This window comes from Macaca thibetana, chromosome 8 (assembly GCF_024542745.1).
Source record: "Macaca thibetana thibetana isolate TM-01 chromosome 8, ASM2454274v1, whole genome shotgun sequence".
In the NCBI taxonomy this organism is placed as follows: Eukaryota; Metazoa; Chordata; class Mammalia; order Primates; family Cercopithecidae; genus Macaca; species Macaca thibetana.
This window is the reverse complement of record NC_065585.1, coordinates 74,028,003-74,055,332: the sequence shown is the minus strand read 5'-3', so window position 1 is coordinate 74,055,332 and position 27,330 is coordinate 74,028,003. Positions and strand designations below refer to the sequence as shown.

Sequence of the window (27,330 nt, the reverse complement as noted above, 5' to 3'; positions counted from 1 at the left end):
GTTCCTCTCTCCCTTGAGTGCTGGCTGTAGTTCACAACTTGTCACTCCTGGGCTGCCCACTGCAGCTCTGGGACAGTCTTAGTGTTTATTTTCCTTCTCCAGGTTAGAGGCAGCAGAGGAAAAGATCATAGTAGTGATTGTGTTCAAGGGTCATTTGCTTGACTCCTGGGGGCTCCACCCCAGAGAGATGCAGGTTAGCAGTTGCTCAGTGCAGTCAGCCCAAGATGGAGGGTTTGTGCTATGGGTCCAAGCCAGGGGTTTTCTGTCTGGTGACAAGCTAGGTAGGGTATGGGAGACTTGTGGGAAATTGGTTGGCCTCTTCTCCTTAGGTTGACTGCAGCTCACTGGAGGTGTGGATAAGGCACTTGGGATCTTTGCTCCTTTGTTAGTCCGAGGGTGGCAAGGCATGTTCCACTGCAGAGGCAGTGGCAAAGAGGCTTTCATTTGCCCCTGGAAGCTCTGTCTATGGTGTTACTGAGTTGGTGCTGACTTGGTAGCTCTGGCAGGGTGGTTGGAGGCCCAGGGCTGAAGGACCTGCCCAGTGAGGAGATATGGGATATGCGTACCAATTTAACAGTCTGGGCACTTTTCTGTAGGGCTGCTGTGGTATGCTTGGGGCCTGGTCCAGTCCTAGTCACCTCAGATTTTCCAGAACCTGAAGGTGTTACCATGAAGGCTGTGAAACAGCAAAGCTGTTGCCAGCTTAAAGGCACCTGTAGGAAGTGGCTGGAGACCCTGGTTGCGAGGTCCCACCCAGTGAGGAGGAACAGGATTGGCACCCACTTAAAACAGTCTGGCCATATTTTAGTAGAGCAGCTGGGCTGTGCTGGGGGTCCACTTCAGCCCTTGGTTGCCTCAGACACTCTGAAGTCCAAAGGCTGGAATGGCTAAGTTGCCCAAACAACAAGGTGGCCTGCCCCTCCCTCTAGGAGTGCCATTTCAGGGGGAATTCAGATCTGTGTCAGCTGGAAAGCTCTGTTGGGGGTGGCTGGAGGCCCTGGTTGGGAGGTCCTGCCCAGTGAAAAAGAATGAGATCAGGTACCTGCTAAAGGCAGCAGTCTGGCCATGTTTTGATAGAGCGGCTGTGCTGTGCTGTGGGAATCCCTTCTGCCTTGGGTGGACTCAGACTTCCCGAAACCTGAAGGCTAGAAGGGCTAAGGTGCCTGAATAGCAAAGATGGCAGCCTGCCCCTCCTCCTAGGAGTGCCTCCTTAGGGAGGTGCAATGCCACTATTGGTAGCTGGCTAGAATTCCAAGTAAGTGGGTCTTAACTTGTGAGGTGCTGTGGAAATGGGGCCTGTGGGCTGATGCTGTTCAGCCCCGTAGATTCAGCCTCTTTTCTAGGGGTATGTACAGGAGTCTAACGTCCTACTTTGCCATAGCTGCAGCTACTTTTGCTGGAAAGCCCTAAGCTTCCAGGGTCTCCATGCATGCCTAAGCTTCCAGGGTCTCCATGCATGCCTGAGTGGCTGCTCTGCTGAGACTCTACATAGCTCTGTCTGTCAGACTGAAGACCGAAGGCCCTGGTGGAGTGGGTTCACAAGATCTGACCTGAGGGTTGCAAAGATCTGTGGGAGAATCATGATTTCCCTGGGTTGCTCTTTGACTCACCACTTCCCTAGGTTGGGGAGAATCCCCTGGCTCTGTGTTGTTCCCAGGTGGCTGTTGTCCTACCTTGTTTTTCTTTGTTCTCTGTGGGTCAGGTTGTTTCCTTAATTAATCCCAATGTGAGTAGCTGGGTGTTTCAGTTGAAGATGTTGTATTTACTTGCCCCTTCTGTTTCTCTCTGAGAGCCAGGCACACTAACTGCTTCTAGTCAGCCATCTTGGCCACTTCATATCCCAACCCCTTTCCTTTCTCTTTGTATATTTTTAGTTCAGGAAGAGGCAGAATACTGAGATAGATAGTGAGAAATGAGCAAAAATTAGAACAGTTCATAAAAATGGGCCAAATTGTCCAAAGATTTGTCCAGGCTAAGTATTGCAAAACCTGAGATTTGCTGAATTGTGGATTTGTTTCCCTAAGGAATAGGAAAATTGAATTTGTGTTGGTAGATGAAAGACAAGGGATAGCAACATGAATTATTTATTAGGTATGTGTGCCTCTTACTACTATGTATGCCATTACTGTTCAGGGGTCTGTGGAATGGGATGTTTCATTTTCCAGAATATAAATTAAATGACAGTTTTGCATTTCTATTTATCTGTGATTTGTGGTAAAAACCTCTCTCTGCCAAAGGAGAGTTTTCTTTTGATGGATATATGGAAGGCATTTGAATTATTTAAAATATGGAAATGACTTTTGCTCTTTTTAGTACATATGAAAAAGTTTAAATTATATAAAAATGAATACAATGGGAGTTGAATCTCCCTCCTCCCACAGATTCTTAGGCCCTTCTATGAAGTTAAATGGGCATTAAATAGTTGCACTCTCCTTCTTACCTATTTTTCAATTTAAATATCCTTAGAGAGAGGTCATGTAGTCATGTTCAAATTTATTAGGGTTCAATATTTATAAAACTTTAGGATAAATTTTACCTCAGTCTCCAACTCTTTGGGGATTTAAAAAATATGTTGGTTATTGATTTCACACTTAAATTTATTATGATAACATACTTCATAGGATTACAGTCTTTTTACATTTATTAACACTTGTTTTTATAGCCCAGCATGTAGTCTAACTTGGTGAATATTCCATGTACATTTGAAAAGAATTTCTATATTTTCAGTTACTGAATGTAATGTTCAATAAATGTCAATTAGGTCAATTAGGCAGATAATGTTAAATTATATCCTTACTGATTTTTTTAAGGTCTCCTTTTCCTCTCAATTACTGAGTGTCAGGTGATAAAATCCTCAACTGAGAATGCGGATTTATCTTTTTCTCACTTTACCTTTGATAATTTTTGCTTTGTGTATCTTAAAGCTCCATTAGGTGCATACAGATTTTAAAATATTATGTATTCATGATGAATTTATTCTTATATTATTATGACATGTTGATCCTCTTTATGTCTGGTAGTATTCCTTGATTTGAAGTCTGTTTTGTCTGGGATGTTAATATAGCCATATCAAGTTTTTTATTTGGTGATTTCCTTTCAAACTATCTGAGTCTTTATGTTTAAAGAGAGTCTCTTGCAAAACACATGAATTTGTGTCTTTCTTTTTAAAAATCCAGGTTGTTAATCTCTTTTAATTGGAGTGTTTAATCCATTTACATTTAGTGTAATTATTAATATGGTTGTTTTCTGACTTTGGTTCTTTCTGGTGAGAAGTCAGCCAACATTCTCATTGTTTCCCTGTGAGGAATATGTCTTTTTTCTCTGTCTATTTTTCAGGTTTTCTTTTTACATTTGATTTTCAGCAATTTCAGTAAGATGTGCCTATGTAGGGTGTTTGGGTATTTATTTTGCTTGGGTTCATTGAGCTTTTTGAGTCTGTATGTTACTGGTTTTGATCAAGTTTAACAAATGTTTTGGGTTAATATTTTGTCAAGTGTTTTTTTTCCCCTCTATCTTTTCTTCTAGGACTTCAATTTTACCTGCTATTGTTGTTCTGTTCATTTTTTTTTCTCCTAAGTTTTTTCGCTTTGTGCTTTAGTTTGGATGATTTCTTTTGACCCTTAGTCATAGTCTAGTGAGGTCTTAAGTCTCTTGAGTGTTAGTCTAGTGATATGGCTATAAAACAAAATACAGGTTTTAAACAACAAAAATTTATTTCTCAGTTCTGGTGGCTGGGAAATCCAAGAGCAAGGTGCTGGAAAATTTGGTGTCATAGATGGTGCCTTCTCGTGGTGTTCTCACATGGTGGATGGGCAAGGCAGCTCTCTAGGGCCTCTTTTATAAGTGCACTAATGCCATTCATTTTATCATCTTCCAAAGGCTCTCCACCTCAAATACCATCACATTGGGGATTAGGTTTCAACAAATGAATTTTGAGGTAACACAGACAGTTAGTCTATTGCACCTATCTTCGCGTTCACCAATCCTACTTTTGTTGCTCTTCTGCCTTGTTTTCTTTTATATTTTGTCTGGAATTTATATTTGTAATCAGTAGGGGAGTCAGCCTGATACAATGTAATTCATCATTACTGGAAGCTGGTGGCTTTTTATTTCAAATAAAAGAAGATATAGGGATAAAAATATGGGAATACACTATGTTAAGAAAGCCCTCTCTGCTTTTTCCTTTTTTTGGACTATTTGTCATTTGTTTCATAAAAGTGAAGCAGGCTGGGCATGGTGGCTCACGCCTGTAATCCCAGCACTTTGGGAGGCTGAGGTGGGCGGATCACGAGGTCAGGAGATTGAAACCATCCTGGCTAACACGATGAAGCCCCGTCTCTACTAAAAATACAAAAAATTAGCCGGGCATGGTGGCAGGCACCTGTAGTCCCAGCTACTCAGGAGGTTGAGGCAGGAGAATGGCGTTAACCCAGGAGGCGGAGCTTGCAGTGAGCAGAGATCATGCCACTGCACTCCAGCCTGGATGACAGAGGGAGACTCCATTTCAAAAAATAAATAAATAAATAAATAAATAAATAAATAAATAAATAAGTGAAACAGTGTCCTATTGATTAAAAATTATATTCATATTCCCTTTTTGATGAAATTACCCTCAGATAAGCAGAACTTTGTATATATTTGCCATTAATTGTTTCAGAATTAGAAAATATTTCTACCTAAAGACACTGGAAATTAAAATGTGTACATTTGTAGGCAGCACTATCTGTTTTGTTTTTAACAGACACTTAACATGTGCCAGGTCCTGGTCTAAGCATTTTACATATATTAACTCATTTAATTCTCACAACAACCCAATGAGGGAGGTGTGATGATTGGCCCTATTTTCCAGATGAGGAAACCGAAGCACAGAGAGATTAAACCAGGAAGTAGCAGAGCCAGAATTTGAACCATGGCATTCTGGCATTATTAGAGTCTACATTCTTAACTACTTTGCTCTGCTACCTCTCTGAGTTTCTGCTGCGTGTAATAATTATGCTCTGGGTATGTTTATACTTGTGAATTTCTCAAGTTTTTTCAATAGTATCTGCCCTATTGGATTATAAACCACTTCAAGAACAGTAATCACATACTCTCTACTATGTCAGATACCCAGAAAATGCTAAAACACAACTTTTCTTAGAAATCTTGCTTATAAATCCTAGGCAGTATTAATCATTTTTTCTTCAGTACTTACAGTTCAGCATTTGCCTTTCTGATGAATGACTATTTTTTTTCTGCCTTATACTGCAGCTAGTAGTTTATAGGCTTGGCCCTCCCATTGGGTTGTGAGGTCATTGAGGGTAGAGACCATGCTTTCATCATTTTTGTTGACACTCTTCCCCACCCTGGCATCAGTCCACATTGAGTATAATAGATCATGTTATTCCAGAACTGTGATGGTAAAAATATGCTTCTTTTTGCCAGACAAAGAATCTTTGCATATCCATATATTTGTCTTGTTTACAATGGGAATACTTTATATTTGTGTTTTACTTTCAGCTTTCCAAAGTCCTTTCATATCTACCATCTATTTGTCTTTATGGAAAAAAATGTCATGAGCTTTCATGTATTACTTCAGTAAATATTTCTTGAGCACCTATTATGTGCTGATACTGTTCTGGTTGTTTAGGATATAGTAATGGATAAAACAAAGTCTGTCCTTTCATGTAGATTACATTCTGGTGAGAAGGTAAAGATATAAACCAAAATAAATAATGTGCTAGGTGGTGATAAGTACTTTGAAGAAAAATAATATGTGACAAAGGGATAGAATATGGTAGAGAGTGCTACTCTAGATGGTATGATCTGGAAGGCATCTATAAGTAAGTAATATTTGAGTAGAGACCTGAATGAAGGTAAGGAGCAAACTGAAAATATATGAAGTTTAGAAGAGTTCTAGACACAAGAATTAGCAAAGACAAAGGCCTTTAAGTTGAGAAAAACAGCAAGGAGGCCATACTGGAAGTGGGAGAGAAATGAGATGGAAAGGTGGTTGTGGTGGTAGCATATGTGGGAGGTAGATCATGGAGGGCCTTGTAACATATGGTAAGGACTTCAGATTTCATTCTAAGTTTGATGAAAATCATTGAAACATTTTCTACCCCAATGAGGAATGATATCTGAATTATGTTTAAAAAGTTTAATCTGAATGTTGTATAGGGAATAGCTTATATGGGAAGCAAGAGTAGAATCAGAGAGACCAATTATGAGGCTGTTGAAATAACAGGCCAGAGAGTTGGCTGCCTAAACAAGGGTGGTACTAGTGGAAGTGGTAAGAAGTGTTTAGATTCTAGATATATTTGAAGTTAGAACCAAGAGCCAAGCGAACTTGCTGAGGAATTTTTATAGCGCATGAAAAAAGAGGAGTTGGAATTATTCCCACATTTTTGGTCTGAACAATATTGTGGATGTTATTACCATTTACTGAAATGGGAAACGTTGGCAGAAGGAACAGGTTGAAACAGGGCATATATCACTGCCTTTATTTTATACATGAGGAAACTGAGACATAGATAAAGACTTTTGATAAGCTTTGGGGGTAGAATACTGGTTGCCTTACTGCTAGCCTCAGATTTCTTCTAAATAAATGTTTCAATTTTTTTTGTTATCAATTTTATCTATGGGATGATAACTTGTGTTAACTTTACAATTGTTTGAAAACAAGAGCCTGAACAGGGATATTTCAAGAGTCTTTGAAGTTTTATATATTTTCTGGGATGGTAATGGTCAAAGAGCCTAGCACCTTGTAAGTATTTGAGTAATTGTTTTCTAGATTAAATTAAGGGACGATTCAATCTCATTTTCAACCTTGATATTCTCATAAGGGAAATTATCTGTGTTGTAGTTCAGATCAATTGCATGAATGGAAAATTGCAGTTTGTCTTTCAGAAAGTAGTGATTAAGACTGGAAATAATAAGATCTGGGTTTGGACCCTGTGTCTACCCCTTACTATCTCTGTAACTTTCAGCACATCACTCTATCTTTCTCAGCTTTAGTTTTTCCATCTGTGAAATGGAATAATGCCTACTTTTCTCACATAATTATTGTAAAGATGAAATGAGATTAAGTATACTTAATAGAACTAGCACACAACCAGCACATCAAACATGCAATAAGGGTTTACAGGGTCTGAATCTCAATAAAGCCACTATGAGATATTCACAAAAAATCTGTAGTAGAGAGAGTTTGTGGAAAAATTGTGTACTAAAAACACATATTCCTGAGGTGGGGTGACAACATGGCCGAATAGGAACAGCTCCAGGCTCCAGCTCCCAGTGTGAGCGACAGAAGACGGGTGATTTCTGCATTTCCAACTGAGGTACCGGGTTCATCTCACTGGGGCATGTCAGACAGTCGGTGCAGGACAGTGGGTGCAGCCCAACGAGCGAGAGCTGAAGCAGGGCGAGGCATCACCTCATCCGGGAAGCGCAAGGGGAAAGGGAATTCCTTTTCCTAGTCAAGGGAAACTGTGACACACAACACCTGGAAAATCAGGTCACTCCCACCCTAATACTGCACTTTAGCAAGGGTCTTAGCAAACGGCACACCAGGAGATTATATCCCACACCTGACTCGGAGGGTCCCATGCCCACAAAGCCTCCCTCATTGCTAGCACAGCAATTTGAAATCTAACTGCAGGGCGGCATCGAGGCTGGGGGAGGGGCGCCCGCCATTGCTGAGGCTTAAGTAGGTAAACAAAGCTGCTGGGAAGCTCGAACTGGGCGGAGCCCACTGCAGCTCAAGGAGGCCTGCCTGCCTCTGTGTACTCCACCTCTGGGGACAGGGCATAGCTAAACAAAAAGCAGCAGAAACCTCTGCAGATGTAAATGTCCCTGTCTGACAGCTTTGAAGAGAGTAGTGATTCTTCCAGCACAGAGGTTGAGATCTGAGAATGGACAGACTACCTGCTCAAGTGGGTCCCTGATCCCCTGAGTAGCCTAACTGGGAGAGCCTAACTGGGTGTAGCCTAACTGGAGTGGACCTCAAGCAAACTCAAACAGATCTGCAGCTGAGGGTCCTGACAGTTAGAAGGAAAACTAACAAACAGAAAGGACATCCACACCAAAACCCCATCTGTACGTCACCATCATCAAAGACTAAAGGTAGATAAAACCACAAAGATGGGTAAAAAGTAGTACAGAAAAGCTGAAAATTCAAAAAATCAGAATGCCTCTCCCCCTCAAAGGAATGCAGCTCCTCGCCAGCAATGGAACAAAGCTGAACAGAGAATGACTTTGATGAGTTGAGAGAAGGCTTCAGCCAATCAAACTTCTGAGAGCTAAAGGAGGAACTACGAACCCAGTGCAAAGAAACTAAAAACCTCGAAAAAAGATTTGATGAATGAATAACTAGAATAACCAAGGCAGAGAAGTCCATAAACGACCTGATAGAGATGAAAACCACAACACGAGAACTACGTGACAAATGCACAAGCTTCAATAACCGACTCGATCAACTGGAAGAAAGAGTATCAGTGATTGAAGATCAAATGAATGAAGTGAAGTGAGAAAAGTTTAGAGAAAAAAGAGTAAAAAGAAATGAACAAAGCCTCCAAGAAATATGGGACTAAGTGAAAAGACCAAATCTACATCTGATTGGTGTACCTGAAAGTGCTGGGGAGAATGGAACCAAGTTGGAAAACACTCTGCAGGATGTTATCCGGGAGAACATTCCCAACCTAGCAAGGCAGGGCAACATTAAAATTCAGGAAATACAGAGAATGCCACAAAGATACTCCTCGAGGAGAGCAACTCCAAGACACGTAATTGTCAGATTCACCAAAGTTGAAATGAAGGAAAAAATGTTAAGGGCAGCCAGAGAGAAAGGTCGGATTACCCACAAAGGGAAGCCCATCAGAGTAACAGCAGATCTCTTGGCAGAAACTCTACAAGCCAGAATAGAAAGGGGGCCAATATTCAACATTCTTAAAGAAAAGAACTTTCACCCCAGATTTTCATATCCAGCCAAAGTAAGTTCCATATGTGAAGGAGAAATAAAATCCTTTACAGACAAGCAAATGCTGAGAGATTTTGTCACCACCAGGCCTGCCCTACAAGAGATCCTGAAGGAAGCACTAAACATGGAAAGGAACAACAGGTATCAGCCGTTGCAAAAACATGCAAAATTGTAAAGACTATCAATGCTAGGAAGAAACTGCAACTAATGAGCAAAATGACCAGCTAACATCATAATGACAGGATCAAGTTCACACATAACAATATTAGCGTTAAATGTAAATGGGCTAAATGCTTCAATTAAAAGACACAGACTGGCAAATTGGATAAAGAGTCAAGACCCATCAGTTTGCTGTATTCAGGAGACCCATCTCATGTGCAGAGACACACGTAGCTCAAAACAAAGGGATGGAGGAAGATTTACCAAGCAAATGGAAAACAAAAAAAGGCAAGGGTTGAAGTCCTAGTCTCTGATAAAACAGACTTTAAACCAACCAAGATCAAAAGAGACAAAGAAGGCCATTACATAATGGTAAAGGGATCAATTCAAGAAGAAGAGCTAACTATCCTAAATATATATGCACCCAATATAGGAGCACCCAGATTCATAAAGCAAGTCTTAGAGGCTTACAAAGAGACTTAGACTCCCACATAATAATAATGGGAGACTTTAACACCCCACTGTCAGCATTAGACAGATCAGTGGGTCAGAGAGTTAACAAGGATGTCCAGGAACTGAACTCAACTCTGCACCAAGCGAACCTAATAGACATCTACGGAACTCTCCACCCCAAATCAAGAGAATATACATTCTTCTCAGCACCACATCTCACTTATTCCAAAATTGACCACATAGTTGGAAGTAAAGCACTCCTCAGCAAATGTAAAAGAACAGAAATTATAACAAACTGTCTCTCAGACCACAGCACAATCAAACTAGAGCTCAGGACTAAGAAACTCAGTCAAAACCGCTCAACTATGTGGAAACTGAACAACCTGCTCCTGAATGACTACTAGTACATAATGAAATGAGGACAGAAATAAAGATGTTCTTTGAAACCAATGAGAACAAAGATACAACATACCAGAATCTCTGGGACACATTTAAAGAGGTGTGTAGAGGGAAATTTATAGCACTGAATGCCCACAAGAGAAAGCAGGAAAGATCTAAAATTGACACTCTAACATCACAATTAAAAGAACTAGAGAAGCAAGAGCAAACACATTCGAAAGCTAGCAGAAGGCAAGAAATAACCAAGATCAGAGCAGAATTGAAGGAGATAGAGACACAAAAAACCCTTCAAAAGAATCAGTGAATCCAGGAGCTGGTTTTTTGAAAAGATCAACAAAATTGATAGACTGCTAGCAAGACTAATAAAGAAGAAAAGAGAGAAGAATCAAATAGATGCAATAAAAAATGATAAAGGGGATATCACCACTGACCCCACAGAAATACAAACTACCATCAGAGAATACTATAAACACCTCTACAGAAATAAACTAGAAAACCTAGAAGAAATGGATAAATTCCTGGACACGTACACTCTCCCAAGACTAAACCAGGAAGAAGTTGAGTCCCTGAATAGATTAATAGCAGGCTCTGAAATTGAGGCAATAATTAATAGCCTACCTACCAAAAAAAGTCCAGGACCAGATGGATTCACAGCCTAATTCTACCAGAGGTACAAGGAGGAGCTCGTACCATTCCTTCTGAAACTATTCCAATCAATAGAAAAAGAGGGAATCCTCCCTAACTCATTTTATGAGGCCAGCATCATCCTGATACCAAAACCTGGGAGAGACAGAATAAAAAAAGAGAATTTTAGACCTTGATGAATTTTAGAACCTTGATGAATATCCTTGATGAACATTGATTTGAAAATCCTCAATAAAATACTGGCAAACCAAATCCAGCAGCACATCAAAAACCGTATCCACCACGATCAGGATGGCTTCATCCCTGGGATGGAAGGCTGGTTCAACACATGCAAATCAATAAACATCACATAAACAGAACGAAAGACAAAAACCACATGATTATCTCAATAGATGCAGAAAAGGCCTTCGACAAAATTCAACAGCCTTCATGCTAAAAACTCTCAGTAAACTAGGTATTGATGGAATGTATCTCAAAGTAATAAGAGCTATTTATGACAAACCCACAGTCAATATCATACTGAATGGGCAAAAACTGGAAGCATTCCCCTTAAAAACTGGCACAAGACAGGGATGCCCTATCTCACCACTCCTTGCTGTTGGAAGTTCTGGCCAGGGCAATCAGGCAAGAGAAAGAAATAAAGGATATTCTAGGAAAAGAAGAAATCAAATTGTCCCTGTTTGCAGATGACTTTATTGTATATTTAGAAAACCCCATCATCTCAGCCCAAAATCTCCTCAAGCTGATAAGCAACTTCAGCAATGTCTCAGAATACAAAACCAATGTGCAAAAATCACAAGCATTCTTATACACCAATAACAAAGAGATCCAAATCATGAATGAACTCCCAGTCACAATTGCTTCAAAGAGAATAAAATACCTATACCTAGGAATCCAACTTACAAGGGATGTGAAGGACCTCTTCAAGGAGAACTACAAACCACTGCTCAATGAAATAAAAGAGGACACAAACAGATGGAAGAACATTCCATGCTCTTGGATAGGAAGAATCAATATTGTGAAAATGGCCATACTGCCCAAGGTAATTTATAGATTCAATGCCATCCCCATTAAGCTACCAATGACTTTCTTCACAGAATTGGAAAAAAACTACTTTAAAGTTCATATGGAACCAAAAAAGAGCCCTCATTGCCAAGACAATCCTAAGCCAAAAGAACAAAGCTGGAGGCATCATGCTACCTGACTTCAAACTATACTACAAGGCTACAGTAACCAAAACAGCATGGTACTGGTACCAAAACAGAGATATAGACCAATGGAACAGAACAGAGCCCTCAGAAATAATACCACACATCTACAACCATCTAATCTTTGACAAACCTGACAAAAACAAGCAATGGGGAAAGGATTCCCTATTTAATAAATGGTGCTGGGAAGACTGGCTAGACATATGTAGAAAGCTGAAAGTGGATCCCTTCCTTACTCCTTATACAAAAATTAATTCAAGATGGATTCATGACTTAAATGTTAGACCTAAAACCATAAAAACCCTAGAACAAAACCTAGGCAATACCATTCAGGACATAGGCATGGGCAAGGACTTTATGTCTAAAACACCAAAAGCAATGGCAACAAAAGCCAACATTGACAAATGGGATCTAATTAAACTAAAGAGCTTCTGCACAGCAAAAGAAACTACAATCAGAGTGAACAGGCAACCTACAGAATGGAAGAAAATTTTTGCAATCTACTCATCTGACAAAGGCCTAATATCCAGAACCTACAAAGAACTCAAACAAATTTACAAGAAAAAAACAACCCCATCAAAAACTGGGCAAAGGATATGAACAGACACTTCTCAAAAGAAGACATTTATGCAGCCAAGAGAGACATGAAAAAATGCTCATCATCATTGGCCATCAGAGAAATGCAAATCAAAACCACAATGAGATACCATCTTATACCAGTTAGAATGGCGATCATTAAAAAGTCAGGAAACAACAGATGCTAGAGAGGATGTGGGGAAATAGGAATGCTTTTACACTGTTGGTGGCTGTGTAAACTAGTTCAACCATTGTGGAAGACAGTGTGGTGATTCCTCAGGGATCTAGAACTAGAAATACCATTTGACCCAGCCATCCCATTACTGGGTATATACCCAAAGGATTATAAATCATGTTGCTATAAAGACACATGCACACTTATGTTTATTGTGACACTATTCACAATAGCAAAGACTTGGAATCAACCCAAATGTCCATCAATGGCAGACTGGATTAAGAAAATATAGCACATATACACCATGGAATACTATGCTGCCATAAAAAAGGATGAGTTCATGTCCTTTGTAGGGACATGGGTGCAGCTAGAAACCATCATTCTCAGCAAACTCTCGCAAGAAGAGAAAACCAAACACCGCATGTTCTCACTCATAGGTGGGAATTGAGCAATGAGATCACTTGGACACAGGAAGGGGAATATCACACACCGGGGCCTGTTGTGGGGTGGGGGGAGGGGGGAGGGATAGCATTAGGAGATATATCTAATGTAAATGATGAGTTAATGGGTGCAGCACACCAACATGGCACATGTATACATATGTAACAAACCTGCACGTTGTGCACATGTACCCTAGAACATAAAGTATAATAATAAAAAAACCCCACATATTCCTTTTCCCAAATTATTATGTGTATTAACAGACATGTTATAAAGAATATAAGACTAAAGAGAAATGTTTTTATGTTTACTTTATAGGTATTGGTTTGCCTTGAAAAGGGGTTACCATGCAGCTTTTACGTATGACAGCAATACTACTAACTTCATGGAAGAACAAATTGATCTACATAAAGAAGTTATAGATAGAGTGACTGATTTGAGCATGCTCAGACTATTTGAGACCTACCTGGAAGGCTGCCCACAACTTATTCTTCAACTCTACATTCTTCTGGAGCATGGACAAGCGAATTTCAGTCAGTGTGAGTTTTTCTTAACTCCTTGTGTTAGATGGATGCCACTGAGACCTTATGTCAACTATATAAATCTTTGGCTGACTTTAGAAATTTTTAATACTTCAAAAATCATTTATTCTTTTGAAAAGGAAGTACGGTAATATGGTTGAAATATCAAAAAATATATGGGTATATACTGTATCCATCTGCCCAGAAAGAAAACTACTATTGTTAGTTATTTGATGATTCCTTCAGAAAAGTTTTTAAAGCATATGTCCTTTTTTTTTTTTTTCCTTAACACAAATGGTAACATAAAATAAAAACTGTCTTTGTTTTTTGTGCCTCATAGTATATCTTGGAGATCCGTTCATATTAGTACAGAAAAATTTCCCACATTCATTTTTATTTTCTGCATTGTATTGGAAATTATGAATATACCATAATTTATTTAACAAGCTCCCTATTTGTGTTAATTTAGGTTGTTTCTTATATTTAACCATTGAAAAAATGCTGCAACGAGTAATCTTATGCATAAATCACTTGCATGTAAAAAGTATATCCATTGGGTAAATTCCCAGAAGTGGAATTACTGGGTAAAAGTGTAAATACTAAAAAACTAATGAATGTTTTGCAAGTTGGCCAATGTGTTTGCTGTTTTACAGTAGATTTGCTCGTTAAGGTAAAAATGTTAATTTTTTAAAGAAAAGTTTATTTCTGTCTTCCTTTCCGAAAAGTCCTTTTATAGGTAATTAACTTGAGATGTTACAAAACCATTTATTTGCTAAATAATAGTCCCAAATTGCATTAATGACTAGGGTTCCATTTATTCTGGGATTCATTTCAGGGAGTAAGATTGTTATCTTCCCTGGAGTTCTTGCTGTCCTAGACTCACACGTGATATCAGTTAAACAGTGTCTCTGTTCCCATTTTCTTGTAAACCTCTAGAACATAGCCACTTCTAAAAATTTTTTTTTTTTTTTTTTTTTTTTTTGAGACGGAGTCTCGCTGTGTCTCCCAGGCTGGAGTGCAGTGGCGTGATCTCGGCTCACTGCAAGCTCCGCCTCCCGGGTTCACGCCATTCTCCCGCCTCAGCCTCCCAAGTAGCTGGGACTACAGGCGCCCGCCACCACGCCCGGCTAGTTTTTTGTATTTTTAGTAGAGACGGGGTTTCACCATGTTAGCCAGGATAGTCTTGATCTCCTGACCTCGTGATCCACCCGCCTCGGCCTCCCAAAGTGCTGGGATTACAGGCTTGAGCCACCGCGCCCGGCCTAATATTTTTACCTTTACTTTGATTGTTAGGAAGACACAAAATGATTGTGTGTATGAGATCTCTATTGTGTATGAGATCTTTTTTTTTTGATGCAAATAATTCATGGGTTGGGTTCTATGTGATGCAGAACCCTTAACAGTTCTGTATTATATAGTTCTGAAGTTAGAAGTTCAAAATGTAGATCTTACAGCCTGTATTATGGGAGATCTCATGATGATTCCCAAGGATACATAGCATCTGGACTATCTATGAGATCCAGTGATAGCTATCTTTATGTTCTGTTTTCATCTGTATAGTTTCTTATTGAAGTAGGAAATTGAGATAAGTTATTCAAAAATAGCATAAAATGAGATATAATTCAACTGTCTAACAATAGAGAAATTGGTAAATAAATTATTGTAGGCTGTTAATATGGAACATTATGTAGCCACTAGAGTGTTTACAAAGAACTTTTAATGACACAAGAAAGCGATTATAACATAGAATGTAGCCAAAAAACAGTTTATAAAATTTTCTGCCAGCACATTTTTAAGGTTACAAAGAGATTATTATATAGAAAAATATCTGGAAGAAAATATGCAAAATGTTAAGTGTGTCTGCTTCTGGGTGGAGGAATTACGAATGATTGTTTTCATTTAAAAAATACTTTTCTGAATTTCCAAATTTTCTGTAGTAACTATGTACAAAATTATGTTATATGAATTCTGAAATTAAATCAGTAACAAAAAACCTACCAACCAGAAAAAACCTTAGACCAAATGGATTCATAGCTGAATGCTATCAGATGTATAAAAAAGAGCTGGTATCAATTCTACTGAAACTATTCCAAAAAATTGAGGCGGGAATCTTCCCTAATTTATTCTCTGAGGTCAGCATCATTTTGATGCCAAAACCTGGCAGTGACACAAGAAAAAAAGAAACTCCAGGCCAATATCCTTGATGAATATAGACACAAAATTACAAAGTGCTGTGATTATGGCGTGAGCCACCGCACGCAACCTACAATCATTTTGTAGTCTTTGTCATGAGATCTTTGCCAAGGCCTATGTCCAGAATGGTATTTCCTAGATTTTCTTCTAGAGTTTTTATAATTTTACATTTTATGTTTAAGTTTTTAATCCATCTTGAGTTGATTTTGTATATGGTAAAAGCAAGGGGTCCAGTCTCAGTGTTCTAAATATGGCTAGCCTCTTATCCCAGTACCATTTATTGCATAGACAGTCCTTTCCCTGTTGATGTCTTATTTAGTGAACATGGGAGTTCTCTATTTTCTTCACTGATGTCAGTACTTAATGCCAAATAAATTAATAAAAATCTCTGAATTAATAAGTACAGAATTAAGAATAATGTCATTGGACAAAGTTATTTTAGACTGAGGAAAAGGCATAACAAAGGCATAGTTTGACAATGGCACAAATTTAGTTTGAACAGAGTGTAAGATACAGGTTAGGGCAGCAATATGATAGAAAAAATGTTAGAAGCAGGTAGGAAAGTGGGAAATTGGCAAAAATGTCAAATAATAGTGTCAACTAGATGAGAATAGACTATCGTGCCCTCACATTAGGAATGAAAGACCTGTTGACATCTGAAAGACAATTTAGTGAATAAATGTTAAGATCAGGTACACTGCCTTGGAATCCTAGCTCCGCCACTCACTAATCTTAAATATTGAAGCAAATCATGTAAACATTTCCCCTATGCTTAAACTAAATGTAGTCTCAACTTAGTTTCCCTTAGCCACATCCCCAAAATGCCCACAGTCACTTGAACATACTAGGGGAATATGTGAGAGAAAGTAAACAAGAGTAGAAAGAGACAGGGAATTTAATCAACTGCAATTAAAATGTCTTATTTTTGCAAATTTTATAAAAATACGTGACAAGGTGAACACATGAGGCTTTGCTAGGGTTGGAAGGAGACTGGGCAAGTAAGAGTCCCTGAAATTTTAGCTTCACCATCTTATTGATATATTCATCTTTGAGGTAACAATATTGATTAGCCTTAAACTTTGATATGCTTAATATTCATGTTATGATTTCTAGAGAAATCACCAAAGAATAAAAACAGGGCATATCATTAAAGGATATGAGTTATTAGATTGAAAGAGTGAATAAAAATAGCTCACATCAAGCACATCATTATATCATTTCAGAGAAGCAAAGAAAGATGATTCTAGAAGATTTGAGAGGATAAAAAAGGTAATGTACTAAAGATAGAAAAACTGAATGGCATGAAATTTGTAACCATAACAGTGAAATTAAAACATAATAGAACAGTAAGTTTAAGGTTTCAATGGAAAACTTTTTTTTTTAAATTTTGAATTCTATTTCTAGCAAAACTGTATCAAGTATGAGGGTAGAATTAGGATGTTTTGAGATATACAAAGTATCAAAAAATTTTGCTTCTGAGAAATTTTTTTCTGGAAGGCCTGACAAAAGTTTAATCAAAACGTGAGAGTAAACCAAGAAAGACGATAGGAGAACAAGGAAATAGGAAGGCAATGTAGAAGAGAGGTGAAGGGAAGTTGCGGGAAGATTGGAAGCAAGACTTAAGAGCAACTGGCTTAGAGCAGGAGGATAGTGTTCTAAAAAACCAGAAAAATAAAGAACTAGTAGATGTATATAGAAGAGTTTTATTAAATAATTTGAAGATTTTGCTAAGAAATAATTATAGGGTTATGGAAACTAACCAAGTAGGGAAACAAGGCAATTGTCAACTCCAGGAATAATGAAACATTTTAAGAGAAAGGAAATATAGTGTGTTTTTTTTTTTTTTTTGAAAAGTAAGCAATAAAAACACTGCACTTATGTAGTTATAATAATGTGTATTAGTTCATTCTCATGTTGCTATCAAGAACTGCCTGAGACTGGGTAATTTATAAAGGAAAGAGGTTTAATTGACTCACAGTTCTGCAGTGCTGTGGTGGGGGGTCCTCAGGAAACTTACAAACGTGGCAGAAGGGGAAGCAAACATATCCTTTTTCACATGGTGACAGGAAGAATGAGAGCTGAATGAAGGGGGAAGCCCCTTATAAAACCGTCAGGTCTTGTGAGAACTTACTATCATGAGAATAGCATGGGGGAAACTGCCCCTGTGATTGAGTTACCTCTACTGTGTCACTTCCATGACATGTGGAGCTTATAGGATTACAATTCAAGATGAGATTTGGGTGGGGACACAAAGCCAAACCATATCATTCCTCTCCTGGCATCTCCCGAATCTCATGTCCTCATACTTCAAAACACAATCCTGCCCTTTCCAGCAGTCCCTCAAAATGTTAGCTCATCCCAGCTTTAACCTAAAAGTCCAAGTCTGAAGTCTCATCTGAGACAAGGCAAGTCCCTTCCACCTATGATCCTGTGAAATCAACAGCAAGTTAGTTACTTCCTAGATACAATGTGGGTACAGGCATTGAGTAAATACACCCATTCCAAATGGGAGAATTTGGCCAAAACAAAGGGGCAACAGTCCCCATGCAAGTCTGAAATCCAGTGGGGCAGTCAAATCTTCAGGCTCTGAAATGATCCCCTTTGACTTCATGTCTCAGATTCAGGTCATGCTGATGCAAGAGGTGGACGCCTATGGCCTTTGGCAGCTCTGCCCCTGTGGCTTTGCAGGGTATGTCCCCACTCCAGGCTGCTTTCCTGGGCTGGCGTTGAGTGTCTGTGGCTTTTCCAGGTGCCCTGTGCAAGCTGTTGGTGGAGATACCATTCTGAGGTCTGGAGGATGGTGGCTCTCTTCTCACAGCTCCATTAGGCAGTGCCTCAGTGGGGACCTTGTGTGTGGGCTCCAACCCCGCATTTCCCTTCTGCACTGCCCTAGCAGTGGTTCTCAGTTAGGGATCCACCCCTGCAGCAAACTTCTGCCTGGAAACCAAGGCATTTCCATACATCCTCTAAAATCTAGGTGGAGGTTTCCAAATCTCACTTCTTGACTTCTGTGCTTCTGCAGGCCCAGTACCACTTATAAGGTGCCAAGGCCTGGGACTTGTACCCTCTGAAGCAATGGCTTAAGCTTTACATTGGCCCCTTTTAGCCATAGCTAGAGCTGAAACAACTGGGATGCAGGAAACCGTGTCCTGAGGCTGCACAGAGCACGGGGGTCCTGGGTCCAGCCCACAAAACCATTTTTTCATCTTAGGCCTCCAAGTCTGTGATAGAAGGGGCTGCAGTAAAGGTCTCTGGAATGCCCTGGAGACATTTTTCCCATTGTCTTGGTGATTAACATTTGACTGCCTATTACTTATGCAAATTCTGCAGTGTGCTTGAATGTCTGTTCAGAAAATTGATTTTTCTTTTTTCACAGCATTGTCAGGCTGCAAATTTTCCAACCTTTTATGCTCTGTCACCTCTTGAATGCTTTGCTGCTTAGAAATTTCTTCCACCAGAAACCCTAAATCATCTCTCTGAAGTTCAAAATCCCACAGATCTCTAGGACAGGGGCAAAATGCTGCCAGTCTCTTTGCAAAGCAAGAGTAATCTTTATTGCCGTTCCCTCCAAATTCCTCATCTCCATCTGAGACCACGTCATCCTGGACTTTATTGTCCATATCACTATCAGAATTTTGGTCAAAGGCATTCAACAAGTCTCTAGGAAGTTCCAAACTTTCCCACATCTTCCAGTTTTCTGAGTCCTTCAATTCTCCAGGAAGTTGCAAACTATTCCACATTTTCCTGTCTTCTTCTGAGCCCTCCAAACTGTTCCAACCTCAGCCTGTTACCCAGTTCCAAACTCGATTCCACATTTTTGGGTATCTTTGTTTATTTATTTTATTTATTTATTTATTTATTTTTATTTATTATTTATTTCTTTTTTTGTTTTACTTTAAGTTCTGGGATACTTGTGCAGAATGTGCAGGTTTGTTACGTAGTTATACATGTGCCATGTTGGTTTGCTGCACCTATTATCCCATCATCTAGGTTTTAAGCCCCGCATGCATTAGCTGTTTGTCCTGATGCTCTTGCCCCCTTACCCCTGATACCCCAACAGGCCCCATTGTGTGATGGTCCCCTCCCTGTGTCCATGTGTTCTCATTGTTCAACTCCCAATTATGAGTGAGAACATGGGGTGTTTGGATTTCCCTTCCTGTGTTAGTTTGCTGAGAATGATGGTTGTTAGTTTGCTGAGAATGATGGTTTCCAGCTTCATCCATGTCCCTGCAAAGGACATGAACTCATTCTTTTTTATGGCTGCATAGTATTCCATGGCATATTTGGGCCACATTTTCTTTATCCAGTCTATCATTGATGAGAATTTGGGTTGGTTCCAAGTTTTTGCTGTAGGAAATAGTGCTGCAATAAACATATATGTGAATGTCTTTATAGTAGAATGATTTATAATCCTTTGGGTATACACCCAGTAATGGGATTGCTGGGTCAAATGATATTTCTAGTTCTAGATCCTTGAGGAATCACCACTCTGTCCAAAATAGTTGAACTAATTTAGACTCCCACCAACAGTGTAAAAGTGTTCCTATTTCTCCATATCCTCTCCAGCATCTGTTGTTTCTTGACTTTTTAATGGTCACCATTCTAACTGGTGTGAGTTGGTATCTCACTGTGGTTTTGATTTGCACTTCTCTAATGACCATTATGATGAGTTTTTTTTTTCCATATGTTTGTTGGCCACATAAATGTCTTCTTTTGAGAAGTGTCTGTTCATATCCTTCACCCACTTTTTGATGGGGTTGTTTTTTTTTCTTGTAAATTTAAGTTTCTTGTAGATCCTGGATATTAGCCCTTTGTCAGATGGATAGATTGCAAAAATTTTCTCCCATTCTGTAGGTTTCCTGTTCACTCTGATGATAGTTTCTTTTGCTGTGCAGAGCCTCTTTAGTTTAATTAGATCCCATTTGTCAATTTTGGCTTTTATAGCAATTGCTTTTGGTGTTTTAGTCATGAAGTCCTTGCCCATGCCTATGTCCTGAATGATATTGCCTAGGTTTTCTTCTGGGGTTTTTATGGTTTTAGGTTTTAGGTTTAAGTCTTTAATCCATCTTGAGTTAATTTTTGTATAACATTTAAGGAAGGGATCCAGTTTCAATTTTCTGAATAAGACTAGCCAGTTTTCCCAACACCATTTATTAAATAGAGAATCCTTTCCTCTTTGCTTGTTTTTGTCAAAGATCAGATGGTTGTAGATGGTTGTAGACCTGTGGTGTTATTTCTGAGGCCTCTGTTCTGATCCATTGTTCTATATATCTGTTTTGGTACCAGTCATGTTGTTTTGGTTACTGTAACCTTGTAGTATCATTTGAAGCCAGGTAGCATGATGTCTCCAGCTTTGTTCTTTTTGCTTAGGATTGTCTTGGCTATATGGGCTTTTTAAAAATTCCATATGAAATTTCAAGTAGATTTTCTAATTCTGTGAAGAAAGTCAGTTGTAGCTTGATGGGAATAGCATTGAATCTATAAATTACTTTGGGCAGTATGGCCATTTTCATAATACTGATTCTTCCTATCCATGAGCATGGAATGTTTTTTCCATTTGTTTGTGTCCTCTTTTATTTCCTTGAGCAGTGGTTTGTAGTTCTTTTTGAAGAGGTCCTTTGCGTCCCTTGTAAATTGTATTCCCAGGTATTTTATTCTCTTTGTAGCAATTGTGAATGGTGGTTCACTCATGATTGGGCTCTCTGTTTGTCTATTATTGGTGTATAGGAATGCTTGTAATTTTTACACATTGATTTTGTATCCCGAGACTTTGCTGAAGTTGCTTATCAGCTTAAGTTTTTGGGCTGAGATGAGGGGTTTTCTAAATACACAATCATGTCACCTGCAGACAAAGACAATTTGACTTCCTGTCTTCCTATTTGAATATCCTTTATTTCTTTCTCTTGCCTGATTGCTCTGGCCAAAACTTCTAATATCATGTTGAATAGGAGTGGTGAGAGAAGGCACCCTTTTCTTGTGCTGGTTTTCAAAGGGAATGCTTCCAGCTTTTGCCCATTCAGTATGATATTGGCTATGGATTTGCCATAAATAGTTCTTATTATTTTGAGATATGTTCCATCAATACCTAGTTTATTGAGTGTTTTTAGCATGAAGGAGTGTTGAATTGTATTGAAGACCTTTTCTGCATCTATTGAGATAATCATGTGGTTTTTGTCATTGGTTCCATTTATGTGATGGATTACGTTTATTGGTTTGCCTATGTTGAACCAGCTGTGCATTCCAGGGATGAAGCTGACTTGATCATGGTAGATGAGCTTTTTGATGTGCTGCTGGATACAGTTTGCCAGTATTTTATACAGGATTTGTGCATCGATGTTCATCAGGGATATTGGCCTGAAATTTTCTTTTCTTTCTTTTTCTTTTTTTGTGTGTGTCTCTGCCATGTTTTGGTGACAGGATGATGCTGGCCTATAAAATTAGTTAGGGAGGAGTCCCTCTTTTTCTGTTTGGAATAGTTTCCCAAGGAATGGTACTAGCTCCTCTTTGTACCTCTGGTAGAATTCAACTGCAAATCCCTCTGGTCCTGGGCTTTGTTTGGTTGGTAGGCTCTTAATTACTGCCTCAATTTCAAAACTTGTTATTGGTCTATTCAGGGATTTGACTTCTTCCTAGTTTAGTCTTGGGAGGGTGTATGTGTCCAGGAATTTATCCATTTCTTCAAGGTTTTCTAGTTTATTTGTATAGAGGTGTTTGTAGTATTCTCTGAGGGAAGTTTGTATTTCTATGTCATCAGTGATGATATCCCCTTTAATTTTTTATTGTGTCTATTTGATTCTTCTCTCTTTTCTTCTTTATTAGTCTTGCTAGTGGTCTATTTTGTTAATCTTTTCAAAAACCCACCTTCTGGATTCAATGATTTTTTGAAGGGTTTTTCGTTTCTCTATCTCCTTCAGTTCTTCTCCGAGCTTAGTTGTTTCTTGTCGTCTGCTAGCTTTTGAATGTGTTTGCTCATGCTTCTCTAGTTCTTTTAATTGTGATGTTAGGGTGTTGATTTTAGATTTTTCTTGGTTTCTGATGTGAGCATTTAGTGCTGTAAATTTCCCTCGAAACACTGCTTTAGCTGTGTCCCAGAGATTCTGGTACGTTGTGTCTTTGTTCTCGTTGGTTTCAAAGACCTTATTTATTTCTGACTTTATTTTGTTATTTACCCCATAGTCATTCGGGAGCAGGTTGTTCAGTTTCTATGTAGTTGTGCAGTTTTGAGTGAGTTTCTTAATTCTGAGTTCTAATTTGATTGCACTGTGGTCTGAGAGACTGTTTGTTATGATTTTCATTCTTTTGCATGTCCTGAGGAGGGTTTTACTTCCAATTATGTGGTCAATTTTAGAATAAGTGCTATGTGGCACTGAGAAGAATATATATTCTGTTGATTTGGGATGGAGAGTTCTGTAGATGTCTATTAGGTCCTCTTGGTCTAGAGCTGAGTTCAAGTCCTGATTATCCTTGTTAATTTTCTGTCTCATTGATCTAATATTGACAGTGGGGTGTAAAGTCTCCCACTATTATTGTGTGGGAGTCTAAGTCTCTTTGTACATCTCTTAGAACTTGCTTTATGAATCTGGGTGCTCCTGAGTTGGGTGCATATATATTTAGGATAGTTAGCTCTTCTTGTTGCATTGATCCCTTTACCAATATGTAATGCCCTTCTTTGTCTTTTTTGATATTTGTTGGTTTAAAGTCTGTTTTATCAGAGACTAACATTGCAACTCCTGATTTTTTTTTTTTTTTTTTTTTTTGCTTTCCATGTGCTTGGTAAATATTCCTCCATCCCTTTATTTTGAGCCTATGTATGTCTCTGCATGTGAGATGGGTCTCCTGAATACGGCACATCAATGGGTCTTGATTCTTTATCCAACTTGCCAGTTTGTGTCTTTTAATTGGGGCATTTGGCCCATTTACATTTAAGGTTAATACTGTTGTGTGTGAATTTGATCCTGTCATCATGATGCTTGCTGGTTATTTTGCACATTAGTTGATGCAGTTTCTGCATAGTGTCATAGGTCTTTATATTTTCATGTGTTTTTGCAGTGGCTGGTACCAGTTTTTCCTTTCCATATTTAGTGCTTCCTTCAGGAGCTCTTGTAAGGTATGCCTGGTGGTGACAAAATCCCTCAGCATTTGCTTGTCTGTAAAGAATTTTATTTCTTCTTTACTTATGAAACTTAGTTTGGCTGGGTATGAAATACTGAGTTGAAAGTTCTTTTGTTTAAAATGTTGAATATTGGCTCCCACTCTGTTCTGGCTTGTAGAGTTTCTGCAGAGAGATCTGCTGTTAGTCTGATGGGCTTCCCTTTGTAGATGACCTGACCTTTCTTTCTGGCTGCCCTTAACATTTTTTCCTTCATTTCAGCCTTGGAGAATCCGATGGTTATGTGTCTTGTGGTTGCTCTTCTTGAGGATTATCTTAGTCATGTTCTTTGTATTTCCTGAATTTGAATGTTGGCCTGTCTTGCTAGGTTTGGGAAGTTCTCCTGGATATTATTGTGAATTTTTTTTTTTTTAATTTGCTTCCATTCTCTTCATCATTTTCAGATACACCAATCAATCATAGGTTTGGTCTTTCCACAGAGTCCCATATTTCTTGGAGGCTTTGTTCATTCCTTTTCATTCTGTTTTCTCTAATCTTGTCTTCCAGCCTGACTGATTTCATTAAGTTGATCTTCAAACTCTGATATTTTTCCTTCTGCTTGATTGATTTGGCTATTGATACTTGTGTATACTGCACAAAGTTCTCGTTCTGTGTTTTTCAGCTCCATCAGTTCATTTATGTTCTTCTCTAAACTGATTATTCTAGTTAGCAGTTCCTGTAACCTGTTATCAAGGTTCTTAGCTTCCTTGCATTGCATTAAAACATGCTTCTTTAGCTCAGAGGAGTTTGTTGTTACCCACCTTCTGAAGCCTACTTCTGTCAATTCGTCAAACTCATTCTCATTCTCTCTCCTGTTTTGTGCCCTTGCTGGAGAGGAGCCGTGATCCTTTGTAGGAGAATAAATATTCTGGCTTTTGGAATTGTCAGCTTTTTTGTGCTGGTTATTCCTCATCTTTGTAGATTTATCTACCTTTGATCTTTGATGCTAATGACCTTTGGATGTGGTTTTTTGGGTGGGTGTCCTTTATGTTGGTGTTGATGTTGATGTTGCTTTCAGTTTGTTAGTTTTTCTTTTAACAGTCAGGCCCCTCTTCTGCAGATCTACTGGAGTTTTCTGGTGGTCTAATCCAGACCCTGTTTTCCTGGGTATCACCAGCAGAGGCTGCAGAACAGCAAAGATTGCTGCCTGCTCCTTCCTCCAGAAGCTTCATCCTAGAGGGCACTGGCCATATGCCAGTTGGAGCTCTACTGTATGAGGTGTCTGTCAATCCCTGCTGGGAGGTACCCCCTAGTCAGGAGGTATGGGGGTCAGGGACCCACTTGAGGAGGCAGTCTATCCCTTAGTAGAGCTTAAATGTTGTCCTGGGAGATCCACTGCTGTCTTCAGAACCAGCAGGTGGGAACATTTAAGTCTGCTGAAACTGCACCCACAACCACCCCTTCCCTCAGGTGTTCTGTCCCAGGGACATGGGAATTTTATCCTCAAGCCCCTGACTGGGGCTGCTGTGTTTTCTTCAGAGATGCCCTGCCCAGTGAGAAGGAATCTAGAGAGGCACCCTGGCCATAGCCATTTTGCTGTGTTGTGGTGAGTTCTGCCCAATCTGAACTTCTGGGCTTCCTCAACACTCTCAGGGGAAAACTGCCTACTGAAGCCTCAGTGATGGCGCACACCCCTCCCCGCACTGATCATCCAAGCTGACTTCAGACTGCTATGCTGGCAGTGAGAATTTCAAGCCAGTGATTCTTAGCTTGCTGGGCTCCCTGGGTGTAGGACCCACTGAGTGAGACCACTTGGCTCCCTGGCTTCAGTTGCCTTTCCAGGGGAGTGAACAGTTCTGTCTTGCTGGGGTTCCAAGTGTCACTGGGCTAGGAAAAAAAAAACCAAAACTCCTGCAGCTAGCTTGGTGTCTGCCCAAACAGCTGCCCAGTTTTGTGCTTGAAACCCAGAGCCCTGGTGGTGCAGGCACATGAAGGTTCTCCTGTTCTGTGGGTTGCGAAAACCATGGGAAAAGCATAGTATCTGGACCTGGTAGCACAGTCCCTCATGACTTCCCTTGGCTAGGTGAGGGAGGTCCCTGGCCCCTTGCACTTCATGGGTGAGGTGACACCCCACCCTGCTTCTTCTCACCCTCCGTGGTCTGCACCCACTGTCTAACCAGTCCCAATGAGATGAACTGGTATCTCAGTTGGAAATGCAGAAATCACCCACCTTCTGCGTTGGTCTTGCTGGGAGCTGCAGATCGAAGCATTTCATATTTGGCCATCTTAGTCTGGGTTCTCTGTTTTGGGGTATCTTTATAGCAGCACCCCACTTCTGTTACCAATTTACTGTATTAGTATATTCTCATGCTGTTATAAAGAACTGGCTGAGATTGGGTAATTTATAAAGGAAAGTTTAATTGACTCACAGTTCTGCAGTGCTGGTAGGGGCCTCTGGAAACTTACAATCATGTCGGAAGGGGAAGCAAACACATCCTTCTTTACATGGCAGCAGGAGGAAGAATGAGAGCAAAATGAAGGCATAGACCCTTTATAAAACCATCAGATCTCATGAGAACTTACTATCATGAGAATAGCATGGGGGAAATTTCCCCTGTGATTCAATTACCTCCCACATGACATGTGGGAATTATGGGATTACAATTCAAGATGAGATTTGGGTGGGGACACAAAGCCAAACCATATCATAAGGCAAACACCAAATATTTACCAAAAATTTTGATGTTGCTCTTTTGGGTGGATGGGGGAGGGAGAGGAAAATGGAAGAAGTGTGTGTATATATATGTGTATATGTGTTAACATTTCCTTTTCCAAATAGGAAATCAATAAACAGTGTACAAAATACATTAAGCACAATATATATTTTATTCATAAATATGACAATAGATGTCAGGAGAAAAGCTAGAAGAGTTAATAGTGATTTCTTCTGGGGTTTACAATTGAGGGGTGAGGCGATGTAGAGCAAGGTACCATTTTTCTTATATATTCTGTAGAACTTTTTGACTTTTAAAAACAATGTACGAGAGTTCATGGGGCTGGGTGTGGTGGCTCATGGCTGTAATCCTAGCACTTTGGGAGGCTTAGGCAGGCAGATCACTTGAGGTCAGGAGTTCAAGACCAGCGTGGCCAACACTGGAAAACCCTGTCTCTACTAAAAATACAAAAATTAGCTGGGCATGGTAGTGGGCACCTGTAATACCAGCTACTCAGGAGGCTGAAGGAGGAGAATCAATTGAACCTAGGAGGCGGAGGTTGTAGTGAGCCTAGATTACATCACTGTACTCCAGCCTGGGTGACACAGTGAGACTCCATCTCAACAACAACAAAACAACAACAACAAAAAAACAACAAAACGTTTGGGGAAATGCATATTATGAAAAAAACTGCGAATGGATTTTACATTTTCTTTCTCCCCAGATAAACTCAGTCTAACTTGTTATAATGTGTCTAAGCAGAATCCAATTTGAGGCACTAAGAAGGACAAGATAGCAGTT

The 27,330-nt window shown here is 39.5% G+C and overlaps 1 protein-coding gene across 3 annotated transcripts in view; it reads left to right on the top strand.

The window, feature by feature from the left end:
• The window catches only part of XKR9 (XK related 9), a 135,905-nt gene that overhangs the window by 22,028 nt on the left and 86,547 nt on the right, over nucleotides 1-27,330 (top strand). For all 3 annotated transcript variants that reach the window (XM_050801912.1, XM_050801911.1, XM_050801910.1), the window contains exon 5: nucleotides 13,331-13,551. In XM_050801912.1, coding sequence (XP_050657869.1) covers nucleotides 13,331-13,551 — 221 coding nt within the window. The remainder of the gene's footprint in view (nucleotides 1-13,330; nucleotides 13,552-27,330) is intronic.